The following is a 22992-nucleotide window of genomic DNA, read 5'->3' on the forward strand; positions in this document are numbered from 1 at the left end:
AAACGGAGACCTCATCACAGCTGAGGTCAGCTTGTTGTCCACGTACAGTTTTTGTATTAAACGGGAATGTATCTTAATGCATTTCCGGAAAATTCTGGTTTGGGTAGGTCTTTTCGAGGCAGTATTTTTTCATACACTGAGTCCAGTCAGTTTCTAAAGTTTAAATGTGTACATCTGGGAAATCTAGCAGGAATTACATACAATGAGACATTTCAACAGGGTACAGTTGCAAAGATTATCTATAATGCTTTTAAATAAATTTTTGCAAAGTTCAGATACATAAATTCCCTACTAAATCTGAAAGAAACTATTTGTTGTCATCAGTTCTGAGTACTTTTATCAACTGGAAAAGGTGCACAGGCAGAAGCATAAGCTTGTTACTGAATGAATATTCTTGTAGGTTTTTAAAACGTGTAATATCCTGTGGTAAACCCTGTATCAACGTCTCACATGTGCTGAGTATTACTACGTGAGTGGAGGTAGCAGTGAATGTTTGTGAATGCTGAGAAGTGCATGGAATCAATGTTGAGTATCTTCAAACTCTTCATATCACCTATGGGATCTAGTAAAGTTTTCAGTTTGTCGCCTGCAGTCTCTGAAGTTTCAACACTTTTCAGGGCCAAAGGAAATTCTTCAGTGCTGTAGTGATTGAGAAAGAGTTCCTTCATATTTACAAGCCTTGACAATTCTTCCAGGGAACATAAGAGCTATCACTCGTTGTTACTGACATTCTGCTCTGTCAATTTATGAAGTAAGGACATTTTTGGTGGAATAGTGTCAGTCTATTTCTTCCAAGGAGGAGGATTTCCAGAATAATTACCTATATATGAATATAGGTTTTACTTAATTTTTATGTAATTACTAATTATATTTAAATTTATATAGAATAGTTATTTTGTACATTATTTTTATATCTTTACCCTATAGTAGTAACAATTAAGGTAAAGCAGAGCTTTGCAAACATTTTTGCAAACAAAAATGTACGTTGTTGCTGTTGAACCTGTATTTCTTTTTTCAGTCAACAGCCCAGCTTCAAACTGCATCCAGCTGTAAGCTGACAATGGTTGGGAAACTCCCACCTCCCTGGAGCAATTGTTCCCTGCCCCAAGCAGCAGCAGGACATCACCCCAGGACCAAAGGCTTCCCTCTTGAACAAGTTGCTCACTGGGGTCAGTTATTCCACTTGATAAAATCCTGCCTATTTTTCATAGTTTTCTCAGTTACTCTCTTGCCTTACAGGGCCTGGCTGAGTGTTCTACTCAAATCTTTGCTTTTGGCAAAGCTGTACAGGTTCTTGCTTTTTAAGAATGTGCTTGTTAGATGGACTGTAGGTGGTGAGCTGGGCATCTCATGTTTAGAAGAGGCACAAGTGTCAGCTTTGCCCATCTTGCAGCTCATTTTCATTGGTTTTTTTTTGGTAGTGATATGAGGGCTCTTACTAATGGTCTGTCTCAGTGGTGTTGAATTTCTCTCTGTTCCCATTTTTTGTTTCCCTGCTTCCAGATGAAAGGAGAGCACACACCTGCCTTGCCCCAGCAGGGCAGTGCACGCTCCTGTGTAACCAGGTGCCAGAAGCCTCTGGACTGCAGAGTTGGGCTCTTGCTGCTCAGTGGCTCCACTGATGTGCAACATCTGCAAACCTCTGTCCTGCCAAAATGAAGAGTTTCCAGTTTACCTGGTAAATTCCTGAGCAGTTTCCAAAGTGTTCTACCTTAATTTAGAGTCATGGGACTCTTCTCTGGTCCTCTCTGATGCTCTTACATACCTTACAAAGATGAGCCTGTTACAAACTACTGCCCTTTGGTAATAACACCTGCTTGGTGTAACATTTGATGGCACCTTCATGCTGGCTATAAAAATAGAAACACCAAGTATGACTTGTTGCAAACAATTTATTAGGTAGTAATAAATAAGAATTTAGCAGAAAGGACTATACAGCAGTAAGGCATATTGACAATATAGTTATATAGGCAACTGACACACCTTCCTAACATCTTCCTCTAGTTTTCTTAGAAAAGTGCTATGTAGAGAAATGTATTTCTGATACCAGTGCCAAGTGATAGCAGGGATGCACGATGAAGGACCTGACTGTTGCATTATTTACCTTAAATACAGCATAACAATCCATGAAAATTTAGGCCTGTGAAGTTTAAGTAGAAAAGTACAGCTTGCTAAGAAGAATACAAAATACAAGTCTCCTGTTCATGTTTTTAACAGCTTACTACTTTAATTTCTTAAACCGCAGTTACTAGTAAGGTATGAGTAAAGTTTCTATACAACAGCACAGTTCTTCACATTCATTTTAGCTTTTATTTGAAAACTTAGAGGCAAGTGCTAATTTTTATTTTTTATAAAAGCTTTTCTTTACAAAATATTGCACACTGTTTTTAGCATGCAGTTTACACGGAAGAAATAGTCAAGTGCACTTATAACCCTGAAATACAACCAGAAACTTCAAAGATTTGTGTTACAGATTCTATTTTAATGTACAAGGATATGTTTCAGACTGCATAGAATCCCACCTTACACTTGGGACCCAACTTGTGGGGGCCCAACCCTGACTCTACAAAGAGCAGGCAGAATGCTTACAAACAGTTTCTTCCTTGTCATCTTCATTCCTGCATCCTGCACTGCTTTTAGCCTGAAGAAACTGAATTAATTAGTGAGAAAATTAATTTAAGAGAAATAACTTAGTACCTCCTGTATGAGCTTTTGTTACTGCATATGTGTTGCAATCCAGGGTACGATTTATAAAACTTTCTGAAGTCCTCTGAGTAAGGTTCATCTGTAAATCCCTGTCTCCCTCTCCTCCATACATACATTTTATATTGCACAGCAAAAGTAAAAATCCATTTTACAAAACATGCATGCTAAACATTCAATATGGCTTCTGAATGATTTAAAGTATTTCCCTTTTGGCATCCTCATGCAGTATTTTAGAATAAATATGAATACAAAGTATGAGAAAGTTAAGAGTAAAAATAACGTGAGCTAAAATGTTTGTCAGAAACCAAATAAAAACAAGAGTTTATCAAAAGTAGTTGCTCAAAGGTCTAACTGGTCTTTTAAGCATATTTATCAATAGTATCTTAAAAATAGAGGGTGTCTACAAAATACTGCAACATATACCACCTCCTTGACGTTCCACGCAATGACACGAAAGGTAAATAGGTTAACTGAGACTTGCTTAATGGCACTGGTAGTCCCATATTTCTCTGGGAACAACAGCTTTACTGGATTCATGCTTGTCAAACTTGGTAAACCATTTAGATTTCATCAGCTTTATTGGTTAAGCTCAAGCCCTACAATAGTTAATATATGAAACACAAAAATACTTATAAAAATAATAGATATGTTGTATAGTTTTTTTAAAAAAATAAACCATGCAGCTTCTGTACAAAGTTAAAAAACTGTACAAATTGACTTTTCTATTGTGTAAAATTCATATACATGGAAGTCCTGTTACGAGGAGGAACAAGTTGTTTTTTGCTCAGCCATTGGATGCCATCTCGTAACTCTTGTTCACTTCCATCACTCATTTCTTTCAGTTGGCATTAGCTGGCCATTTAATTTCATCAGGAGTTTTACAACGAGTCCTGCCTATGTAAAGGGATGCAATTCAATTCTATCAATATTTCAGAACTATGACAATCAAGCACATGACAAAAGCAATTCTCAGCTTTGTCCAATCTCAAACTCCATTACTTCTGATCACAAAGTTAGTGGCTCCAGCTCTCTGAATCTCATTGTATTTGGAATCAATCTAAGACAATGAGGGATTGGGCATATGCAAGAAACAGTTTCAATTAAACAAAAGGTTTACCCTAATGATTATAGATGCATTTTATGTATTTTGAATTCTGAAGGTGTCACATGCTAAGAAAACAAGCAAACATTTTTTAAAATCATTTTTGTGGGGGCTGGGCTTAGAGTTCTTTTATACTGTGCAAGGGTGGTTAATCTCAAGAGAAAAGAGGCTTGTGTATCTAATTTAGGAAAAAAAGAATTGAACATAAAGGATGTAAAGTGATAGTGCTTACCTGTTTGGTATGTACAATAAAGCTCATTTTGTTTTCCAGACTGTGGATTTGAAAACACGTATCTCCATCTCCCAACTGCCACATAAAGCAACCGTACTTTAGGCTGAGGAGTAAAGCCTATGACCAAATGTAGGAAACTGTCACTCAGAAAATATCCTCCATACTTGCACACTGAACTTCCCTTCATTCACAAAGACAGAATTCAGACTTAAACCACTATGTTCCACAACACAGTTGTAGCTCAAAGTAATAAAATGAAAAAATACAAGACTTTGTTGGTGACTTATAAAGACCTTAAAATCTTGGAAATTTTCAGTCAAGTTTAATTAAACAGTTGTATGGGAAATCGCTTCTAGTACAAAGATTTAAGAGAAGAGAGCGAAGTTTTATAGTTATCACTGGCAGTTCACTTAAGCTAACCTTTGTTTCCATGTTGAGGAGGTGCAGCCCTTTTACGTTTACTCCTACGTACACTTTGATGACTTTATGGCTACTTGAACTTGCTTTGGTGAATATCTGTCCTGTGAAAAAAGCTGCTCCATAAGTAGGAATTTCCCAGCAATTCTGCAAGAACATGCGCTGAAGGTGATGCATCTCCTTACTGACACCTTCACTGGTGCTGAGATTCTAAAAATAAAGAAACAATGGCAATCAACAAGTCCTTCCAAACAGTTGTGATTGATTGAAGAAAATCCACTGTTCAGTGCAATCCTTACTAAATGCTTATTTCCAAAGTGCCTTCCCATCAACTATCTTCCTACAGCTAAATTAAATCTTAGAGCCATGGAAAGGCTCTAGTGCTAGAAGAGACTGAGGCAAAACCCAGATACCTATAAGAGCCTTGGAAATCTGAGCACAGACACAACCTCTGAAGGGCCCCACAGCTTTGCCTCTCCCAGAAGCAACTGGGACTTGGGATCAGCAGCTATGCACCCATCTGACACCAAATGCATCACAATCCTTAAAAGTAAGTATTCTTCCTTCTTTTAAGGAGTCCAGTCCAGTGAGACATGGTAAGATGAGCAAATACGTCCTTCCAAAAACATGGATTGTTTTTTCTTTTCTAAGCAAAAGAGAGGTGCAGATCTCTTTTCATTAGTGGAGCCTTCATTCAGAACGAGACAGGCTTCTGTTCCTTCCTCTTCAGTAGAGTGCAGCAGTCAGAACAAACTATTGCTGGAGTGCTCCTCAAACCAGAATGATAACAACCGCTCTAACAAATAAAAAATTGGTTGGGCCATGGACAAGATCAGAAGGCATGGACACGAGGGAGAACACAAACCTTCAACAGTTAGGGGGCCATGACTGTGGGTGTGGTAGACAGGATCAGCCTCTCTGGATCCATACCCTGCCTTACAGCTTGTTTGAATTCTACACAGCCATTTCTAACATGTAAAATCTTCAGAACAGAAGACTGCAACTTCTTTCCCCTTCCCCCCATGCCCCACACCCCAAAATATCTCAAAAGCAGAAGGCAAGAAAGCTATGCTCATCCTTACATATGATTTGATGACAGAGTAGATGACTTTGCTACAGCATAGTCTTAGAGCACCATCACCCCCTCCTTCATCTCTATTAGAAAGAATAGGAATGATCTGCTAATTTGTGACAAAAAAGGTGTGAGCACCAAAAGAAGATGTATGACTGAGTAATCTCATCTCAAAAAGAGGAGCAAGGTTTGAAAACATTCACTAGGTGCCTCTGCAATGTTTCCTGGCAGCTACGTTTAGTGATGCACATCAGCTGGTACAGTTCCCTTCTGACACACCTCACTTTCTCCACAATTACTTGTGAAGACCACAAATTTAATCTGACCTCATTTGGAACCCACAGCCCTCGGTTAGATGCATTTTTACACAAGCAGCCCAAGTAAAAAATTAAATTTTTGCTCAATTAACTGCTCTAAACAAAGGAGCTTGCGCGTGTGTGTGTGTGCGCGCACATGCACATCAGCAGCACTACCAGGTCCCTAAGATACAAGTTACACTGACAAAAAGAACTTTGGGGATCTATTGCTACGAGCAGACATGGAATTTAAATCAGAGTAGATTTTTTCACACCTATGACCAAATTGTAATTGTGCCCAATACAGGGCTAACATTGAAGGTAAGTGAACAGATAACAAACACATTTACTTCTAACAAAGAGATCTGTATCTGTACAGGAAATAGATTCTGACAACCCATCCCAAAAATTCAGAACATACACATTTTTAGCTTTTTTTACCAGTATTTCTGTTCATTAATTGACAACCAAACAGTCAAAAATGGTAAAGAACAGGATTTTCTACTACCTGCTTATTTATCTTACCTTGTATTCATGAAGTATCCTGTTTGTCCAGTGAGGAGCTTTGCTTTTCAGTTTAGTTATTGGTACAATAGATTTAAGATTTTCTTCGCTAAGAGAAAAACAAAGAGGAACAAAGTTTTTCTTCACTAAACAAAGTAAGAAAAAAGAACAATGTCTGCCACAGTGTACCTTCAAGTCACATACTGAGCTAGACAGTCAGCCCCTACTCCATCTTGCCTCTCAATGAGATGGTTTCCTAAGATACACTGCAACTCTCAGTTAATGAAGATCCAGTTTTACATTATATACTCTGTGTCAAGCATCATGGACATGGCATGGAGAGGAAATGCCAGCAGAACACACAACACACACTTGGCTAAAGAGCAGTTTGGTGAATTCCAGGTTGGAAGCCAAAATTATATACAAAATGCCATTTACATCAGCATATCACATACTCAGAAAATATGACAGACTATAGATACTCTTCCTTCCACTCCTGCAGTCAGCACTACCAAGGACTCAGCCCAATTAATTTCCACGTTGAAGCTATATATTACATGGCATGAAAGAGAAGCTACTTACATCAACTGCCTTTTTTAAAAACCCAAAGTGCAGGGAAAAAAAGAAAAACTAAAAGGAAGAATGCAAGCCTTTACCAGTTTGCTTTTATGTACAATTAAGACAGTCTCAAGACCTAGTGATGTAACCTATTTAAACTGTATTTGGCAGTATATATGCTCTGCCAAGCAAAAACCCTGCACAGGACAGTGCATCAGATCTTTAAGTCAAGGATACTCTCATACAAACAACAAATAGGGATATATTTCTGGAATTACCAGTCTTTTAATGAACATTTATGTCAACTACAAAAAGAAAAACAGATTATGAAACTCCTCGTCTATATGAAGAAGAACTATGTAAATGTGGATGGAAAGCATGTCCAAATGGCTTTTTATCTAGCCCAACCTATCTTTGCAGGTAGTCCTGTCTGTAGAGCCAAACACTTCCACTGAGCAGAATGAACTTGGAACCACAGGACTGATAGGCCTCAGTGTGGAGAAGAACACCACCCTGCAGCTGCTGGGAGCCAGCAGGGAGTAGTTTATACAAAATTCAGCCATACTATAGGCATATAGGAGGGCAGTCCCACTTAAATCCTGTTCCCCTCATGCTCCCTTGACTGGCTGTGCAACTGCAGGAAAATACATGCAAAAACCCATCAGGCCAAGGCAGCTCAGCTGATCCTGAAAAAAAGAGAAGATGAGAAGCACAGCAGCACTCCAGAACAGCACAGCTGCTGTTCCATGAATGAAGTGAGGTGGAGACAGCAGGGGTGAAGGTGCACACAGCAGAGAACTGGGATCCTCATGGCTCAGATACTGCTGCAGAAATGTATGTGGGAAGAACAAGCCATCCCAAAATAGCTCAGCTACTGTTCTGCTGGCATGCAGGGAGAAGGGGAGAGAAAAATACCATCTGGCTGAGCCCTACTGGTGCTATGGGTTTGACTAATTTAGTCCAGCATTTCTCCTACAGATGACAGAAGAGACACAATATCACTACATGGTCTGTCCAAAGAGGGAAAATCAATCCCAGACATTAGTCCAATGCCAGAGGAAGATGTTTCTTCAACATTGCTCAAGGCCTCATTCCTGTCAGAACCCTTCAATAAATACTGTTGCTTATTTGGTATTACTGTATCTCAGGACAGATTTCACACGCTACAGAACATCCACCCCTCTGTCTAGGACTGCAATAATTAAGATTAATACATCTTCACACACACACAATGCCCAACTTCTATTAATGTAACAAGGGTTACATGATTACTCTGCACCATAGCTCAGTGATGAAGAAAGCCAACAAATATATCAGACCTAAAGTTTGAGGGTTCCATAGGAAGTGCTATCTAAAAATACTTAATCTAACCCATAATTTTAAATTTTAAACACATACTTACTTTAGAAAGCCCTGTTTATGTTTCTTGCTCTCATAATTTCCATAGACTATTTGGAGAAGCAGACTTGCCAGTGTAATCAGCTTTGCATCAGGTGATGTATAAAAACCTTTCAGTAAATTATATCTGGCCTCATCAAAAAGTATAAGAATAGCCAAGGGGTCCTCAATCTGTTAAAAATATTTAAATATTATTTCTTTGTAAAAAGAAAAGTAAGCTTAGAAACTATGAATAGCATTTCTCACTGATTCAGAGACAGAAGACAAAGGTGTGATCCTGACTGAAGTGTACATTTTAGTGGTGCTTTGTAATAGAAGCATTGTTTTTCATTGACTTACTTCAACACTTCACTAATCTAACACACAAATGAAAGCCAACTAGCACACCATGCCAAATCAAAAATTCAATACAGAAATATTGGTATCTGCGGATTTCTTCTGCCATAAATTCATTTCTGGTAATATGTTTGAATAATCCCATTGAAATCAACCAATAAATAACTGAAAAACAACAGCAGAAGGAATAAAATCAGGCAGGTTGTTTTTAGCTGTATGACAGACAGAGACTGACACATGGAGACATTGGATAAACCCAACTGAGAGGGTGAGAGAGAGAACAAAGAGATGGCAGGAAGGCAAGAGAGAGGAAGGGAAGAATGTGAAGACTCAAACCATTACAGAAAAGGAGATGCCAGGTTTAAATAAGTTTGGAAATTACTACAGTCACTATACACACTGAGTGTTGATGGTTCAAGTGTTCTGAGTCTGACCATAATTTCATTCACTTCCAAGTCCTGACCTTTTTTTCTATTTCCAGTGGAAGTCTCACATCCCTTCTCAGGAAAAGCTGTGAAGTTTCCCTTTGAGGATCCAAGTTTGTCAGTTCAGTGAATATTTCAGGCCAGTCTCGAATATGCTGTAAAGGTTTGTGATATGGCTTCAGCTGGAGACCTGAAAAATAACAGGTTTGTTTCCAAATAAACAAACAGAATAACCCAACACATACACACACACACACATAAATAATTAAATGCTGCACCAAACTCAGAGTACCTGAAATTGAGGACTCATTAACAAGCATTTTCCTATGTTTTCTAAACTGCTATATAGAAAATGTTTTGAAAATACGGATTTATTGACAAAACTCTTAGCATCAATTCACTAAATGCAATAGTGTTGAAACTTTCATATTTTCAGTTTCTCGGGAGTGAAGTGCTATTTAAAAATTTAATGGAGTACCAAGACTGGCCTTAAAAGCACAACAATAAAACATGAGAGACTTTTGTCTCAATTATTGTAGAGAAATGCAGAAAAATATAAAATCCAATAATCTTATTTCTGACAGAAAAATACAGATATAATTCATCTTATAAATGTATTTGCCCTTTTTGTATATATATAAAAACCATAAACTTTTCAGAACAGACATTCCTCTTTTCAGAAGACATTCTTCTTTTTAATCTGTAAAATGTCTTGATTCTTAACAGGCTAAAGTCAGTCAATGTTTCACGTTCTCTTGTGTATATGAGAGCTGAGAAATTGATACAGAGCTTTCAGCTGCAGTCCTATTATCTACTAGAATCTGTATCTTTGGCTTAGTCACTCACCCTGCCTGTCCTTGGGTTATCACTTGCCTTTTCCTAGAAGTGAGGCTCTAGGAGGCTCTATCTGCCTCACCCTCACTGCTCTGCCTTTCACACTGTGGCATTTCCCACCATAGGAAAAGTGTAAATGGGTACATTATAGCACGGTATCTTTCACTGGGAACAATCTGTTCATTTAACTTATCCATCTTACATTCAAACACAGAAAAGCATCATCTGTTCCACAAGCAAGAAACCTACTGTCCTTACAGTTGTACACAAACTGCAACATACTTTAAAATGAAACTTGTCCATTAGTAGTTTGAAGCCATAAACCAGGAGCTCATTTTCAAATCTAGGCTAAATATCTAGAGAATTACTTGCTGTTACACAAACAATTTATCAGTGAGCTCTTCCCCTCAAATGCAAGGGTAATACCTCAATGATTCTAGGAAAACATGACATACATATTTAGAAAAGGCAAAAGCAGCAAGACTTTAACCCTCAAACACTTCCTTTTCTTCACATTATCATCTATGCTTAGCTGGGGGTTACAGTAGTCATGTGGCAATACAGCAAAATAAAAAGGCCTTGGTATGACACTGGAAGAAAAAGACTAAAGAAAAATAAAGAAAAGATTTCCTGCAATAACTACAGCTACTTAAAAAAAAAGTAAAAATACCACTGTAGTGGAGCATTGGCAAGGGTAAATAAAATTTTAAATGCAAGGCTTCTGTGTTAATGACACTCTCAACACAGTATTCTACCAGACCACACCTGAGCTTTGTAATCCACAAGGTGTCCCATAGCTATCCTGTTGCAGCAGTACTGTTGACCACATTAGCTGAAAATACCCAACCACACTTGTTGACTCTTGGACTTCTACTTATCTTCTAGTATATATCTCAAATTAAAACTATAATATCTTTTCTATTTAGATCAAAAATACCAAAAAATACCATAAATATAAACATGACATTTTACATCAGAATTCTCTCCCATCAAATATATTTGAAAACTTGTTTATCAAAATTATTTTGGTGCGCAAAACACAGGAAAATTCATGAGTAAAGGACCTAATGAAAAAAACATTAATCATCTTACTTTAATTAGTAGTTTTAAAAAGACTAGACATTGGTAAAAACAACTACATGCATCCAAATTCAGATAGTCTGGGAAGAAAAATATGGATAAATCCAGAATAAGCTACTAGTAAGGCCTATGACAGACAAGGTGCCCTATAACAGCCTCATCTTCCTGGATGAAATAAATGATAGGTGCCAGAGTGATACAGTCAGACCTACTGAGGGTACCCAAAGTAAAAGCTAAAACAGAGAATCTCTCCATAGCCCTGAAAGCAGTTTGGAGACATCAAGGTGTGAAGCCTGTCAGAGAGCATGTCTCCTACCCTCCTAAGACAGCATTACTTTTTCCTAAAAGCAAACAGAAATAAACTATGATAAAGCCTCAGGTATAACCATTGTCCCTTTTACTTACTGAGGTTCTCAGAACAGATCCAGATAGTGAAATACTGCTGAGTTTCTTGAGACAGGCGCATGCCCTCCATTATCTGCTGGACAGTTGTGTTGTTTCCGTGCTTCAGCTCCACAGAGCGGTATGAGCCATCCATACGATAAATCCGTGCCTTCTCATACTACATAAAAACAGGAATATATTACACAAACAATTTGTTAAAATCCTTTCTGTTTGTGTTTTTATCAGCAACATCTGTAATGTTGGGAAAAAGAACATTGCACAATTCGTATGTATTTATTATTTACCCAAATTGCTTGCTTCATGTTCTGTGCAAGTTCTTATACTGTGTTTTTTATAACAGTAACTCCAAGAAAGATCTTGATGGTATTCTGAGGACTTCTGTTGAACTCAAAGGCAAGTAGGTATTTAAAAGTTCCCTGAGGGATCTGGGCTCAGCTGCCTATGCATATCCCAAAACGTTCGCTTTGCTATTACTGGTAGGTTATGAATTTTTCCACCCTTTACTAAAAAGACTTATTTTTAGAGGGAAGCACCACCCTTTACTCAGAACTCACTACAAGAATACAATCTCACTAAATCTTATAGTGCTCCTGTAATAGAATCTAAATAAATCTTATAAATAATAAATCATTTTCCCCTTCAGAACTCTCATAGCTTTCACTGAATTGCATGTGAGCCCACAGCATGCCTCCTGAAAGACATATATAAATCAGGTGCTTAAAGCATACATGCACAAGTCATAAATCAATGAACTGTCTTGTTTTCACTTCTGTAACAGATTAGATGTTTCAGCTGCTTGAATAAAAATATTTCAGGAATTTGTTATTTCTCTTCCTCAAATCTACTAAGTCATCAAGAACTGAGTTCCTAAAAACTTCTGGAAAAAAAAAGATGGATGGCTTGGAAAATGACAACTGATTGAAAATGAGGTCGGAATGGAAAACATCAGTCTATTTTTGCTGCAGTAGTCACTGTCATTCCTATTGCAGTAGTTTATAGGGGGAGTTTATATATTGGATTAATTAAATAGTAATAAGTGACAACATAACATCATGCAATACGCTCTGAAATCTACTTAAAACATGTCCATTAGTCTTTAGAGTCATTAGACACACCATCACATGATCTACTGCACAATAAGATCCTTAAAATGAAGGTCAGTTCCTTCCTTAATTATTTTGGAAATCATTCATGCAGAGTGAAATGAAGATAATTTAAAACATCTTGAAAAACTGACAGGTTTAGTACCACCTACTTACAGGGATATAGGTTGCATCTGAAGTCAAAGAAAAGAAACAAGTAGGTTTATATCATTTGACTAATTTTAAATCTAGTTCAGGATAAGAGGAATTGCATTGTAAATTTTGTTCCCTATCCTGGCTAAATCCCCACTGGCTGCCAAGGAAGCCTGCACTGAGGCTTTAACTGATGAAAAGCCTATTTCATAGAAGCCTACATTTAGCCAGGTGAATGCTCCTGCTTATCAACATATAAGGTAAGAATGCATAAAGAAAGCTGATGATTGCATGATCAAAAAAAGGACATAAAATCAGTACCTGATGTGATGCTCCTACAAATAAATTGGAGCATCATGTTTACATGTCTTTCATGTATTTCTTGAGCCATGAAACAGAGCAGAAATATTTAAAGAGACAAAATGCCAGTTTGCCAATATTTACACTAACAATTTCAATGTTCTGCACATTTCCAGTAACAGCCAGAAGTGACTCTAGCTCTTCTAAAAGATTAAGAGTAAATTAACTACAAACTTTAAAATATTTACAAAATTAACTCATACAGGTTTATTTATGGCTTCCTTCAGTAGTTTTGCAGCTTCTTCCCATTCATTTTGTTTGTTCTCTTCACAGACATTCAGTGGAGATCTTCCTTGTTGATCAGTGATGTGCTACAAACAAACAGAAACACCAATTCTACATTGATTTCACTGGAGACAGGTAAATATTTACACATTTTTGAGATAATTAAAATCCTTGACACCAGAGTTCAAACATTAAATTGATACACAATAGGAAAAGCAGAGGTAATCAAAAACATTTAACCATTTTTCAGTAATTGCTAAACAAGATCATTGATCTGACACCAAAATATTTCTCATACACAAGCTAGAAACTGTTGCTAGATCTGCTATTTCTGTACACAAACAGGACTTACTCTGTCAATTTCGGGATGATTGAGTAGAATTTGCACTATTTCAGCATGCCCACCTCCAGCAGCAAAATGAAGAGGAGAGCTAAGTTGACCATTCAAAAGATTTGGATTGCATTTCCCTTTCTCCAATAGCATTCGAGTGGCTTCAACTTTTCCATACCTACAGACATATGTAAATCAGAACAGACACAGCGAATACATAATAATTTTTTTTCAGATGGTCCTAATTATGAAAAAGAGTTTTTTCAGATGGACCTATTTATGAAAAAGTGTGGGTTTTTTCCACACTGAAAAGTTTTTTAGCTTTCAAATTACACCAGATACAATGGAACATAATTAAGTTTGTAGAAATTAATATCAGTTCTACACTTCTTTGATAATTACTGGTCTAGTTACCATTTATTGGATTCATGATAGACAAACAGAACCTTGCTTTAAGCTAGCTAAGTTTGGGTAGTTGCAGCAATTCAGTCATGGCAGAACAGAGTCCAGCTTTGTCTGGAAAAAAATAATTAGTGTGAGAATCAGAGTTCAGCTTCTGCTTGTCACACAGATGGATCCTGAGGATTCTTAACTCCCATGCTTATAACTGGTAACTCTTGTGTATATTTAATGTATAAAGTATTTATAAACTTTCTGACAAACACTAAAAAGCAAGTAAGAATGTGGGCTTTTTGTAATCAAGTTTGATTTTCATGTTATTCCTATCATCAGACGTACTGACCACTATATGTACAAAAGACTAACTTCCATAAAGATAAAACAAAAATATTTTTATGACTGAGAAAAGCTTTCAAGGACTTACTGATTAAATCAGAGTTATAGTCAGACATGTTGACCTCTGTAAATCACCTAATCCAGCTTCCCACTTAAAGTGTGTCCAGCACCAAAACATGCTCAGCTCAGCTACTGCTGAGCTGTAAAACTGCTCCCAGGCTTAAACCAACACAGACTGTGAAAGTTACCATGCTAAAGTAGACCCAGTGCCTCCAGCAGGAATTAGAATAGTCAGGAGAGATACAAGAGGCAATAAGTAAGTGATGACATGATCTCCACAACTGATCTCCCCAAAAACCATTCAAATTAAAATAATCTCAAAACCTGAAGCAATGTTTCTCTTCAGAAGGTTAACATTAGCATATATTAAAATGAAAGCATAAAAAGTCTAGAGGTTTTTGTTTTGTTTTTTTTTTTTTCTTTTGGAGGCTGATAAATTACATAAATGATAGTGCTAAAGAATCACGACAGCTAGAATGCACTTGACTGGCAAAACTATGCTTGACTCACCAGCATGCATAATGGATTGGTGCCCAGTGGTCACTATCCAACTGATTAACAGAAAACTTTTTATCCAGAAGGTGGCTTAGTAAATCAGAGTCTCCTTCACAAGCACTGCGGTGAAGAGGGAAATCATCTACCCACTGGTGTTCCCTAGGAATTAAAAGGGGAAGCAGGAAAAACACCATTCAGATATATTACAATTGTTGAGAACATCAACTGATTAAAAGTTACTAACATAGCACTAACCATAGATCTACATGAAGAATAAAAGTTAATGCAGCTAAAATGTGCCAGTATTCATACAAATAGGTTTTTTGTCATGCAGAAATCAAGCCACAGCTCTATTTATCAGAGTAAGAAATGTTTATCTAATGTTTATAATTTACTCCTTTCTTGATTCATCCTTTAACTGTTGTGTTTCAATACTTTAAGATTTCAAATAGAATTTCATTTAAAATATGTACTTCTACAGTGAAGCATAAAGTAATAGGAGTCTCCTTTTAAGTCTACCAAGTGCTACAGTAATAAAACAGAACAAAATTATCCATTAATGAAAAAAGAATGCAACATAATACTTGTCCTCTGTGACACTGCTCATGCTACGTTGCCACTTTTCTCTTTTAGGAATCTGAATCTTTGAATAGTCTGGGGCTCCAAGGCCAAAGTATGGATTTATTACCACCTTGTCAACCTGTGGAGACATAATTTAAACACAACTGAAAAAATATCTTACTGAGATTTGGCTACACAATCCCCCATTCCAGTCAGGTGTTCTCTTAAAACCAAAGTTATGATAGTAACATTTTATAATGGAAGAGAATTATGATCAAATATCAGGATTTGAAAAACTAGTGCACACTTACGGCTAAATAAACAACTCTGATGTGAGCACACACTCAAATAAATGAATGAACTCTAAAATGGAAATGTATGTCTGTTTCACAAATACAAAATGAAAATATAGTTCTTACCCTATTGGTATACTGAAGGTCAGATCCAAACAAAGGATTATAGATACACATATCTGCTTTCTCCAGTGCCAGCATTTTACTCTTTATTTCCAGGGCAGTATAACCCATGTGCAATGAGCTCTCTGTTTGACCAGGTTCTATAGCATACGCAGGGTTTATTACATTTGTTTTAATTCTTTCAAGAGGAGATGGTCTGAATAAAGCTGGGATGGAATGAGACTGGGTGTGCCGTTCATCCAACCACCTGCAGGAGAGAATGGGCAAGTAATTAATTTTCAGGTAGAAAAGGATCATTTTGGTCATGCTGTCCATTATTTTCTTTGATTAGGGATGGCATATATGATAATCACACATTTGAATATAAAAAAATTATTATAATTTTCACAGCCAATTTTATAAGACTAAATTACTCCTGAATGTGAAATTTGTTAACCACACTCAGTTTCAGTTGTATTTGCTCAATTCTGTGTGCATGCAAACCCTTAGAGAAGGAAATTATACACTAACAGTAACACGGGTTATAACCACAAAACCACACCAACATTTCATTTACTTTCAGTTTATTAACAGTACCATTCTGAACAAATTCTGAAACTTAAAGCAGTTTTTTTAAGGGTGAGTTTCAATATCTGTACTGACTTAAGCTTTTCAACTCATGTGTTTCATTAGGGAGAGACAGGAAAAGGCAGCAAATAGAAGGTCCAGTTTTTAAACTGCCAAGTCTCTTTCACATAGGCTACCACCTGCCTTTTTATAAAGCTCTGCTGAAGTTTATTCTCTTCTCAGTGCACTCCTACTGACAGTACTGAAGAGCTTTAGAGCTCTTATTCAGTGCTACCAGGGGAAGTCAGTACTGTACACCTGCTGCATTTTTCCCACCACATATGCAATATAACACAGGACTCAGGACAAGTTATTAATCTCAAGTTTTGGATAAATATATTTTTACCAAATTTTTAAATTGTTTTAGTGTTATATTAAGTGGTGCATTAAAGGTCTAAAGGCAGGTTTGTATTTTGGTTTCTGCACACGCTTTCTCACAAGCTTGAGGTAAAAATGTGCTTTGCTGGAATACAATAAATTCTGTTTAGTGATTGAGCCTGGAAATAGAAGAAAGAGAAGTAAGTACATGCTTTGGACATCCACTGACAGACCACTTGGATTTTGTCTGTCCCAGAAGCATATGCAAGGATGGCAGAAGATAATCTGCAGTTCAGTGCATTTGCTTAGACCTCTTTTTAAGTCCTAAATCCAAGCTATAATGTCCTGCAAAAGCAGCATTCTCTTCACTTACTTATGGTCCTGGCAGAAAGAACAGTAAAATCATAGTAATTGTGCTATAAACACCCTCTGAGGTATTTTCAGGCATTTTTTCTAAATATTTGGTAGATAAATTAGTTATGGCAGTTTGAATCTTTGAGAAGGATTGTTTCAGATTATGTACATAGAGAATAAAAAAATATAAACTATTTTCTATTCTACCTCCAAGGCTTCTTGTGAAGCTTGAAACACTTTTAAGCAGAACTTAAAGCCTGAAGGCATTCAGCAAGCAGCAAATAAATTTAACTGATATGATGGTATATACGGAAATACTACAACTCTACTAATAAACTGTAAAAACCCTAAACACAGAACCTTTTAGGTAATAGCCTGTAGCATGATTTTTTACATTAGCCAGAGGTTTCAGCTAACTTTATTACTGCAAATAAGTTCCTACACAAGTGTGTCTCGTAATTCTTGGTTAAGGGTACATTAAAAAAAAAAACCAACAAAAAAACCCAAAACCACAACAAAAAAAAACCCCACCAAAACAACAAAAAACCTGTTCATGTATTCAACTACTATAAATCTGGCTAAACAACTAATCACCTTTCTGAAAGTTAATTCCCTACTGCAAATAAATTTGTGTGTCTGGGGAAGATGCACTCCCTTTCTACAGGGAGATTTAATTTAAATGCAAATCTTAATGGTATACAATTACAGGATATTTTTACTTCACTCTGGCAAATGTTCTTACTCAAATGACAATTATGTTATTTACAGAAGATTAAACATTATGATTTTACAAAACATTCACTGTGAGCATGAACTTCCAAAAAGCTACTTGATTTAGATACACACAACATTATTGAGTTTGCAAAAAGAATTTTAGAAATATGTTGTCAAGGTTTCAATTTCTGATAAACATGAAGAAAATACCATGATGTTTTCTTTCTTAACCACAAGAATGCTATAAAAACTATGTGTTACATTGACAAATTATCTTTTCAATATATATTTATATTTTGATATAAAATATCAAAGTTTTCATTTTAATGTATTTTTACTGATGGTGTCTCTTACTTATCCAAGGCAATTAACATTTTTGCAGTAAGTGTAGCAAAGTGTGTGCTGGATTCACTGCAGACTCTCATGATGTCTTGTAAACAGTAGAACACAGGGCATCCAGGACTGTATGTATATTTCGTATTATCTAAAAAAGAAACATTCTCTGAAGACACATCCATGAGAAGAATCTTATTTTCCCTTCTGCATCTTTTGTAGTTACAATCCTTAATTAAGACTATAACTTTAGACTAGAGTGACCTAATTTTCTCAAATAATAATTGATAGCAATTACATACAATCCTTACATAGCAATACACAATGGTATCTAGTTGATAGATTTTATCAAGTCTTATAAGTAAGGCAAAAATGAAGAAGTTTCCCCAAAAGGACACATTTTACTTCAGTATTTTTTAGAAATGCTTTCTTGACAAGTAATTTACTTGGCTTTCTAAAGAATCTGCTTACTGTTTAGAGACTTATTTATTCTTCTCTGAGTACAGAACACTGAACTGAGTAGGATGTCTTAGAGTTGCATTCAGCAAATTCTACACAAGGCCTGTGTTTTGAAATATAACCAAATGTACAAATACTGCTTGAACCAGAAGTGTGCTATTCTTACAGAAACAAAGGCAGTACATTAAACCAAAGTTTTCTTCCTTGATTTTAAGTAACTTCTTCAAAGTTTAAAATATTCAGAGTTTTGCACCTGCCTGCACCTGCAACTTTTAATGTTTAAATATAGAAAAAGCTATATATCTTATTAAAATATATCAATATCTCGTATATTATATATATAATTATAAATTTAATCATATAGCCATGAGATAGATATATACAACTTAAATATGTCATATAAAAAAATGAACCCTCAAGTGAACTTTGCTAAAATGGGTGCAGCTTCACAAATCAAGCCCAGTGTTACCTTTCACAACAGTTGGAACAATGTAAAGAGATGCCTCCTGGCCTGCTTTCTCTCCATCTAGAGGAAACTTCTTCATTAACACCACACGCTTTCCTAGCACATTATTTAAAAACAAAAAATAGACAAAGCCACAAAACAATTAATTAATCATCAAAACAAAGAAAAAAGTCTAGAGTTGGCTATCTGAAAGCTTACCAGACTCAATCTTCCTACTTTCTAGGAAGAAAAAAATATGACTATGAGCTATAATCTAAGGAAAGCGAAGAAAATTTAAATACATATGAAAAATTAAGAACATAAACATGTATATGCCTATTAACATGAAAAAATTATATGACTATAGTCCTTTCTAACTTTTCCAACCTCAGCTGCATATTTTAGCAGTATACAAACTAAGCTTGGAATTAATGCCTGGGCCATCTGAATGAGTCAAATTAAAACTCTCCAAACTATGTAAGGAACAGAGTATTTGCTTTTAGAAGGCATTCCTCTATGTGTATTAATTCTCTTATTCTGTGTTTGGTGCATTATTAGCTCTGTTACATCCACTCAGCTGCAGTTATTGCCACCTGCAACATTTTACCATGTAAACAACAGAGTGAAGTCCACAGCAAAGACCAGAAGTCCTTTAGTCATTATACTTTATACCAACCTGGAATGTAATAGGCTGGCTAAAACAAATTTGTCAGCACAAGTGTGATGTTCTTTGCTAGATCGGCTATGTAACAACAAGGGAAAAAAATTTACTCATCAAATTCCATCTGTTAGCGACACAGTTTTGCTGGAAATATTTTCATATAGATACTGTCCCCTGAACAACTGACTTTATAATCTATCAATTCTCTAGTCCAAGTCAAGTTTTAGCTGAAGTTATGGATACAAAAGCCACTTTGATCTGGTTTACTGGAAGTTTAGCTATAAATCTAAACTTGAGGTGAAGAAGCAGCACAAAGATTCATTTATTAACAATCACTTAGTAAACATTTTATAGAGTTGGAAGGAAAAGAAAAACACAGGTACATGAAAGGTTTTAGCTGTATAGTTGGCTTAGGTTTTTTTGATTAACCTCAAAATATATCTTCTTTCTTAATACTAATTTCATGCTTTTGCACAACTTTGCCATGCCAATTTAAAAAACATTTTGTTAATGCTATCAACAGTATATTAGATTAAAATGGTTTTACCTTTAATACCCTGATTGGCTGGTGAAATTGGTTTGGTGGCTTCTAATACATAATCCAAGATGCTCTGGGTTATCTCAGTGCCTCCTTGAAGTTTAGTTTCTAGCAAAACTTTCTTTCTTTTTTTCTTTTGGCCTTCAATGGGAACTTCAAGCAGCAAAATCTTTCAAACAATAATGAAACCAAAGAAGTTTAAGCACAGCTGAAAGAAGCACAGAACTTTAAAAAAAATATTATTTATTATGTAATATTATTATTTATTATGTACACTGTAAAAGCAGTAACAAAATTCAAGAAGTACTAAACGTTGAGGAGCAGAATGGTCAAGTCAGAATGACCTCTGCAGCAGATAAAAAGACAAGGCTACATTCTCTTCTGTTTATTATTACTTATTTACTATACTATTTAAAAAGCCAAATAACTAATACATAAAGAAAATAAATAGTTTTACTTCATAGGATTTAGCTCGATATTCCCGAGAATTGAGGCTAGCAGTATTTTTTGGACGAATCACAGCAACGTATGCATCTCCAATGTTTTCTGGGTTTCCCATCTCTCCTTCTTACTTTATCACTGGAAATAATGAATAAACAGGAAGAAAAGGTTCAGCTGAAAAAAACACAACACAATCCAACACAACACTAAACTTCAGGATGCAGTGCTCATATCCACTGATGCTTTGCATTATTCATTTATTGTTTTTTAGCTGGAGAAATGCCAATGGCTGATATAATTCTGCTTCCTTTTCATGAAAGGGGAAAATAGGACATCATTTTGATACAAATAAGCTTGTTCTCTAACTGATCTTTAAAATAAAAGCAATGTATTATTTTTTCTACTTTGAAACTATCTTCCCCATTTTGCAAACCAGACAAAAGGCCAAAGAAATTCTGAACTCTGGAAAAGATGTGAAATTGAAAAAGAAAGCCATTTCAAAGTGACAAGCACTGTGATTTATAAATTGTGCTGTAACAAGTATTGCACTTCTATTAGTTCTGTGTGGATTTCAAGAAAATACCTGCTTTTCATCTCCCCATGCAAAGTAGAACACAGTCTTGCCTACAGCCAACTAACCAAGCTGATAAAAATAAACTATAATATGGATTCATTTGCTTAGTTTTATTTCAGTGAGGCTGCAAACTGGTGCACAATTCATTCAAATCAAGTTTCTGAAAGGAATAAATCTTTAGTTTCTAAAAAAAGTGAATAGAAGCATTTAGATTTAAGAAAAAGCTTTGCTTACCCTTCTGTTAAACCAAGGTGACAATTCCTAAAATCACAAAATTGTATGGAAATTATATGGAAAACCTCATAAAGCAAAATCACATATCAACTTCCAGAAAGAAGGTTATGTCTGACCATTTCCACCTGATCATTTTCTTCATCTGCAAATGAACACTCTTTCATTGCATAGCATCAGTAAGCACATGCTTTTTGCAGATTAATTCCTCCACATATTTTAAATTTTAGTGTTTCTAGCTTCTCCACCTCTTCTAGAAGAAACAGAGGTCTTCAGATTCCTATGCCCTTAGTCCAGTATTTTTCCTGGGATCAAGACTACCTGAAAAGATATCAAAAAAACCTCAATATAAATAACAATAATAAGCATGGATATTTTCACTGTCAGTTAAGATAAATACATTAGTTAGAGGATTCAATGATGGTATGTGAACAGTATAATATCTGAAGAGAAACAGCTAATGATTTGCAGTAGCAAATTTACAGTATTTACATTAGTATTTAGAATGCCATTTACAGTAGCATCTAAAAACATGAAAGAAGCAACATGCTGACTTACAAGAACTGCTACTTTAGGATATTAAGAATTTTAAACGGAAAAAGAAACAACCATCCCTTATGCACAGCTGGGAATGGTCTGCTCCTTGGGTTTCCTTACACGTGCTTGGATACACAGGGTTTGGGTTATAGGCTTGTGTGGAAGGAACCTGCACTGGTACGGCCGGGTCACCTGGATGACAGGTGGCGGGACAGGTGAGTAAGCAGTGGGGGAACTCCCTCTGCCACTGCTCTGCACTAAATCCAGTGCAGAATGAGCATGTCTGTGAAACCGACAGCGCTGAGACTTGCAATATGACTCCAGAAATCAAAAAGTGAAGATGAAGGGGGCGGGGAGGGAGGGGTGTGCTGTAAGGATGTGACAATGAACACAAGCAGTTTCAGAAAACACCACCACGAACTGATTCTGACCGAACCCAGGTGCTAACAACGCGGCCCCATTCCAAAAGCTGCCGGTCTGAGGCAGACACCTCACCCAGGCTTCTCCCAGCACCGCCGACCCTTCCCGCCTCCCGCAGGACCCGCCGGGAGGAGGCGAAGGGCGGCTCCCTCCGGGACTCCCGGCCGCGCCACCCCGGCGAGGGAGGAGGGAGGCCGAGGGCATCGGAAGCCCTGCAGCGCTGCCTCGGCTCGGCACGGCCGGAGGGCGACGGGCGGGAGACGGCCCCGCGCCCCAGCATCTCCCGCTCCGCACCGCCCGGCCGGGAAACGCCCCCGAACTTCCCCGGCCGTGCCCAGAAGCCGCCGGGCAGCGGCCCCCGAGGGGCGCTCCCGCTGAATCCCCGCGGGGCGGGAGCGGCTCCGCCGCGCTCAGGACCGCCCCGGGACCGGGGTGAGGGAGGTCGCCCCGGCCCCGCTCCCTGCCTGCCTGCCTGCCTTGCCTTCCTCGGTGGCGCCTGCCGCCGCCTGCCCGCCGCATCCTCCCGCCGCGCCCGCCGCCCAGGCCCCACGTCCCGGCCTGCTCCGCCCCGTCCCCGC

The 22992-nt window shown here is 37.2% G+C and overlaps 1 protein-coding gene across 2 annotated transcripts; it reads right to left on the reverse strand.

The window, feature by feature from the left end:
- Positions 1-1874: 1874 nt before the first annotated feature.
- Positions 1875-21984, reverse strand: KRIT1 (KRIT1 ankyrin repeat containing). 2 transcript variants are annotated; one of them, XM_036406972.2, is made up of 17 exons: positions 21706-21984; positions 20669-20790; positions 20221-20380; positions 19037-19129; positions 18130-18259; positions 15787-16030; positions 15391-15506; positions 14822-14965; positions 13538-13694; positions 13164-13271; positions 11366-11522; positions 9085-9236; positions 8290-8456; positions 6351-6438; positions 4461-4667; positions 4041-4157; positions 1875-3600 (listed from the first exon to the last, which is right to left on the reverse strand). In XM_036406972.2, exons 2-17 carry the CDS (start codon positions 20768-20770, stop codon positions 3532-3534), a joined length of 2211 nt encoding a protein of 736 aa, XP_036262865.1. In that variant the 5' UTR covers positions 20771-20790; positions 21706-21984; the 3' UTR covers positions 1875-3531. The 2 variants fall into 2 exon arrangements, with proteins under 2 accessions (XP_036262865.1, XP_036262864.1); XM_036406971.2 differs by having other exon boundaries at positions 21461-21984.
- Positions 21985-22992: the final 1008 nt, after the last annotated feature.

Source organism: Molothrus ater, chromosome 1 (genome assembly GCF_012460135.2).
Source record: "Molothrus ater isolate BHLD 08-10-18 breed brown headed cowbird chromosome 1, BPBGC_Mater_1.1, whole genome shotgun sequence".
In the NCBI taxonomy this organism is placed as follows: Eukaryota; Metazoa; Chordata; class Aves; order Passeriformes; family Icteridae; genus Molothrus; species Molothrus ater.

Coding starts and splice junctions, on each gene's coding strand:
- KRIT1 (XM_036406972.2), bottom strand. CDS start 20,770: ATGGGAAACCCAGAAAACATTGGAGATGCATACGTTGCTGTGATTCGT. Junction 18,260..19,036: donor TGTTCCAACTGTTGTGAAAG/GTAACACTGGGC, acceptor TTTCTTTTTTAG/ATAATACGAAATATACATAC. Junction 9,237..11,365: donor GATCTGTTCTGAGAACCTCA/GTAAGTAAAAGG, acceptor GTTATTTTTCAG/GTCTCCAGCTGAAGCCATAT.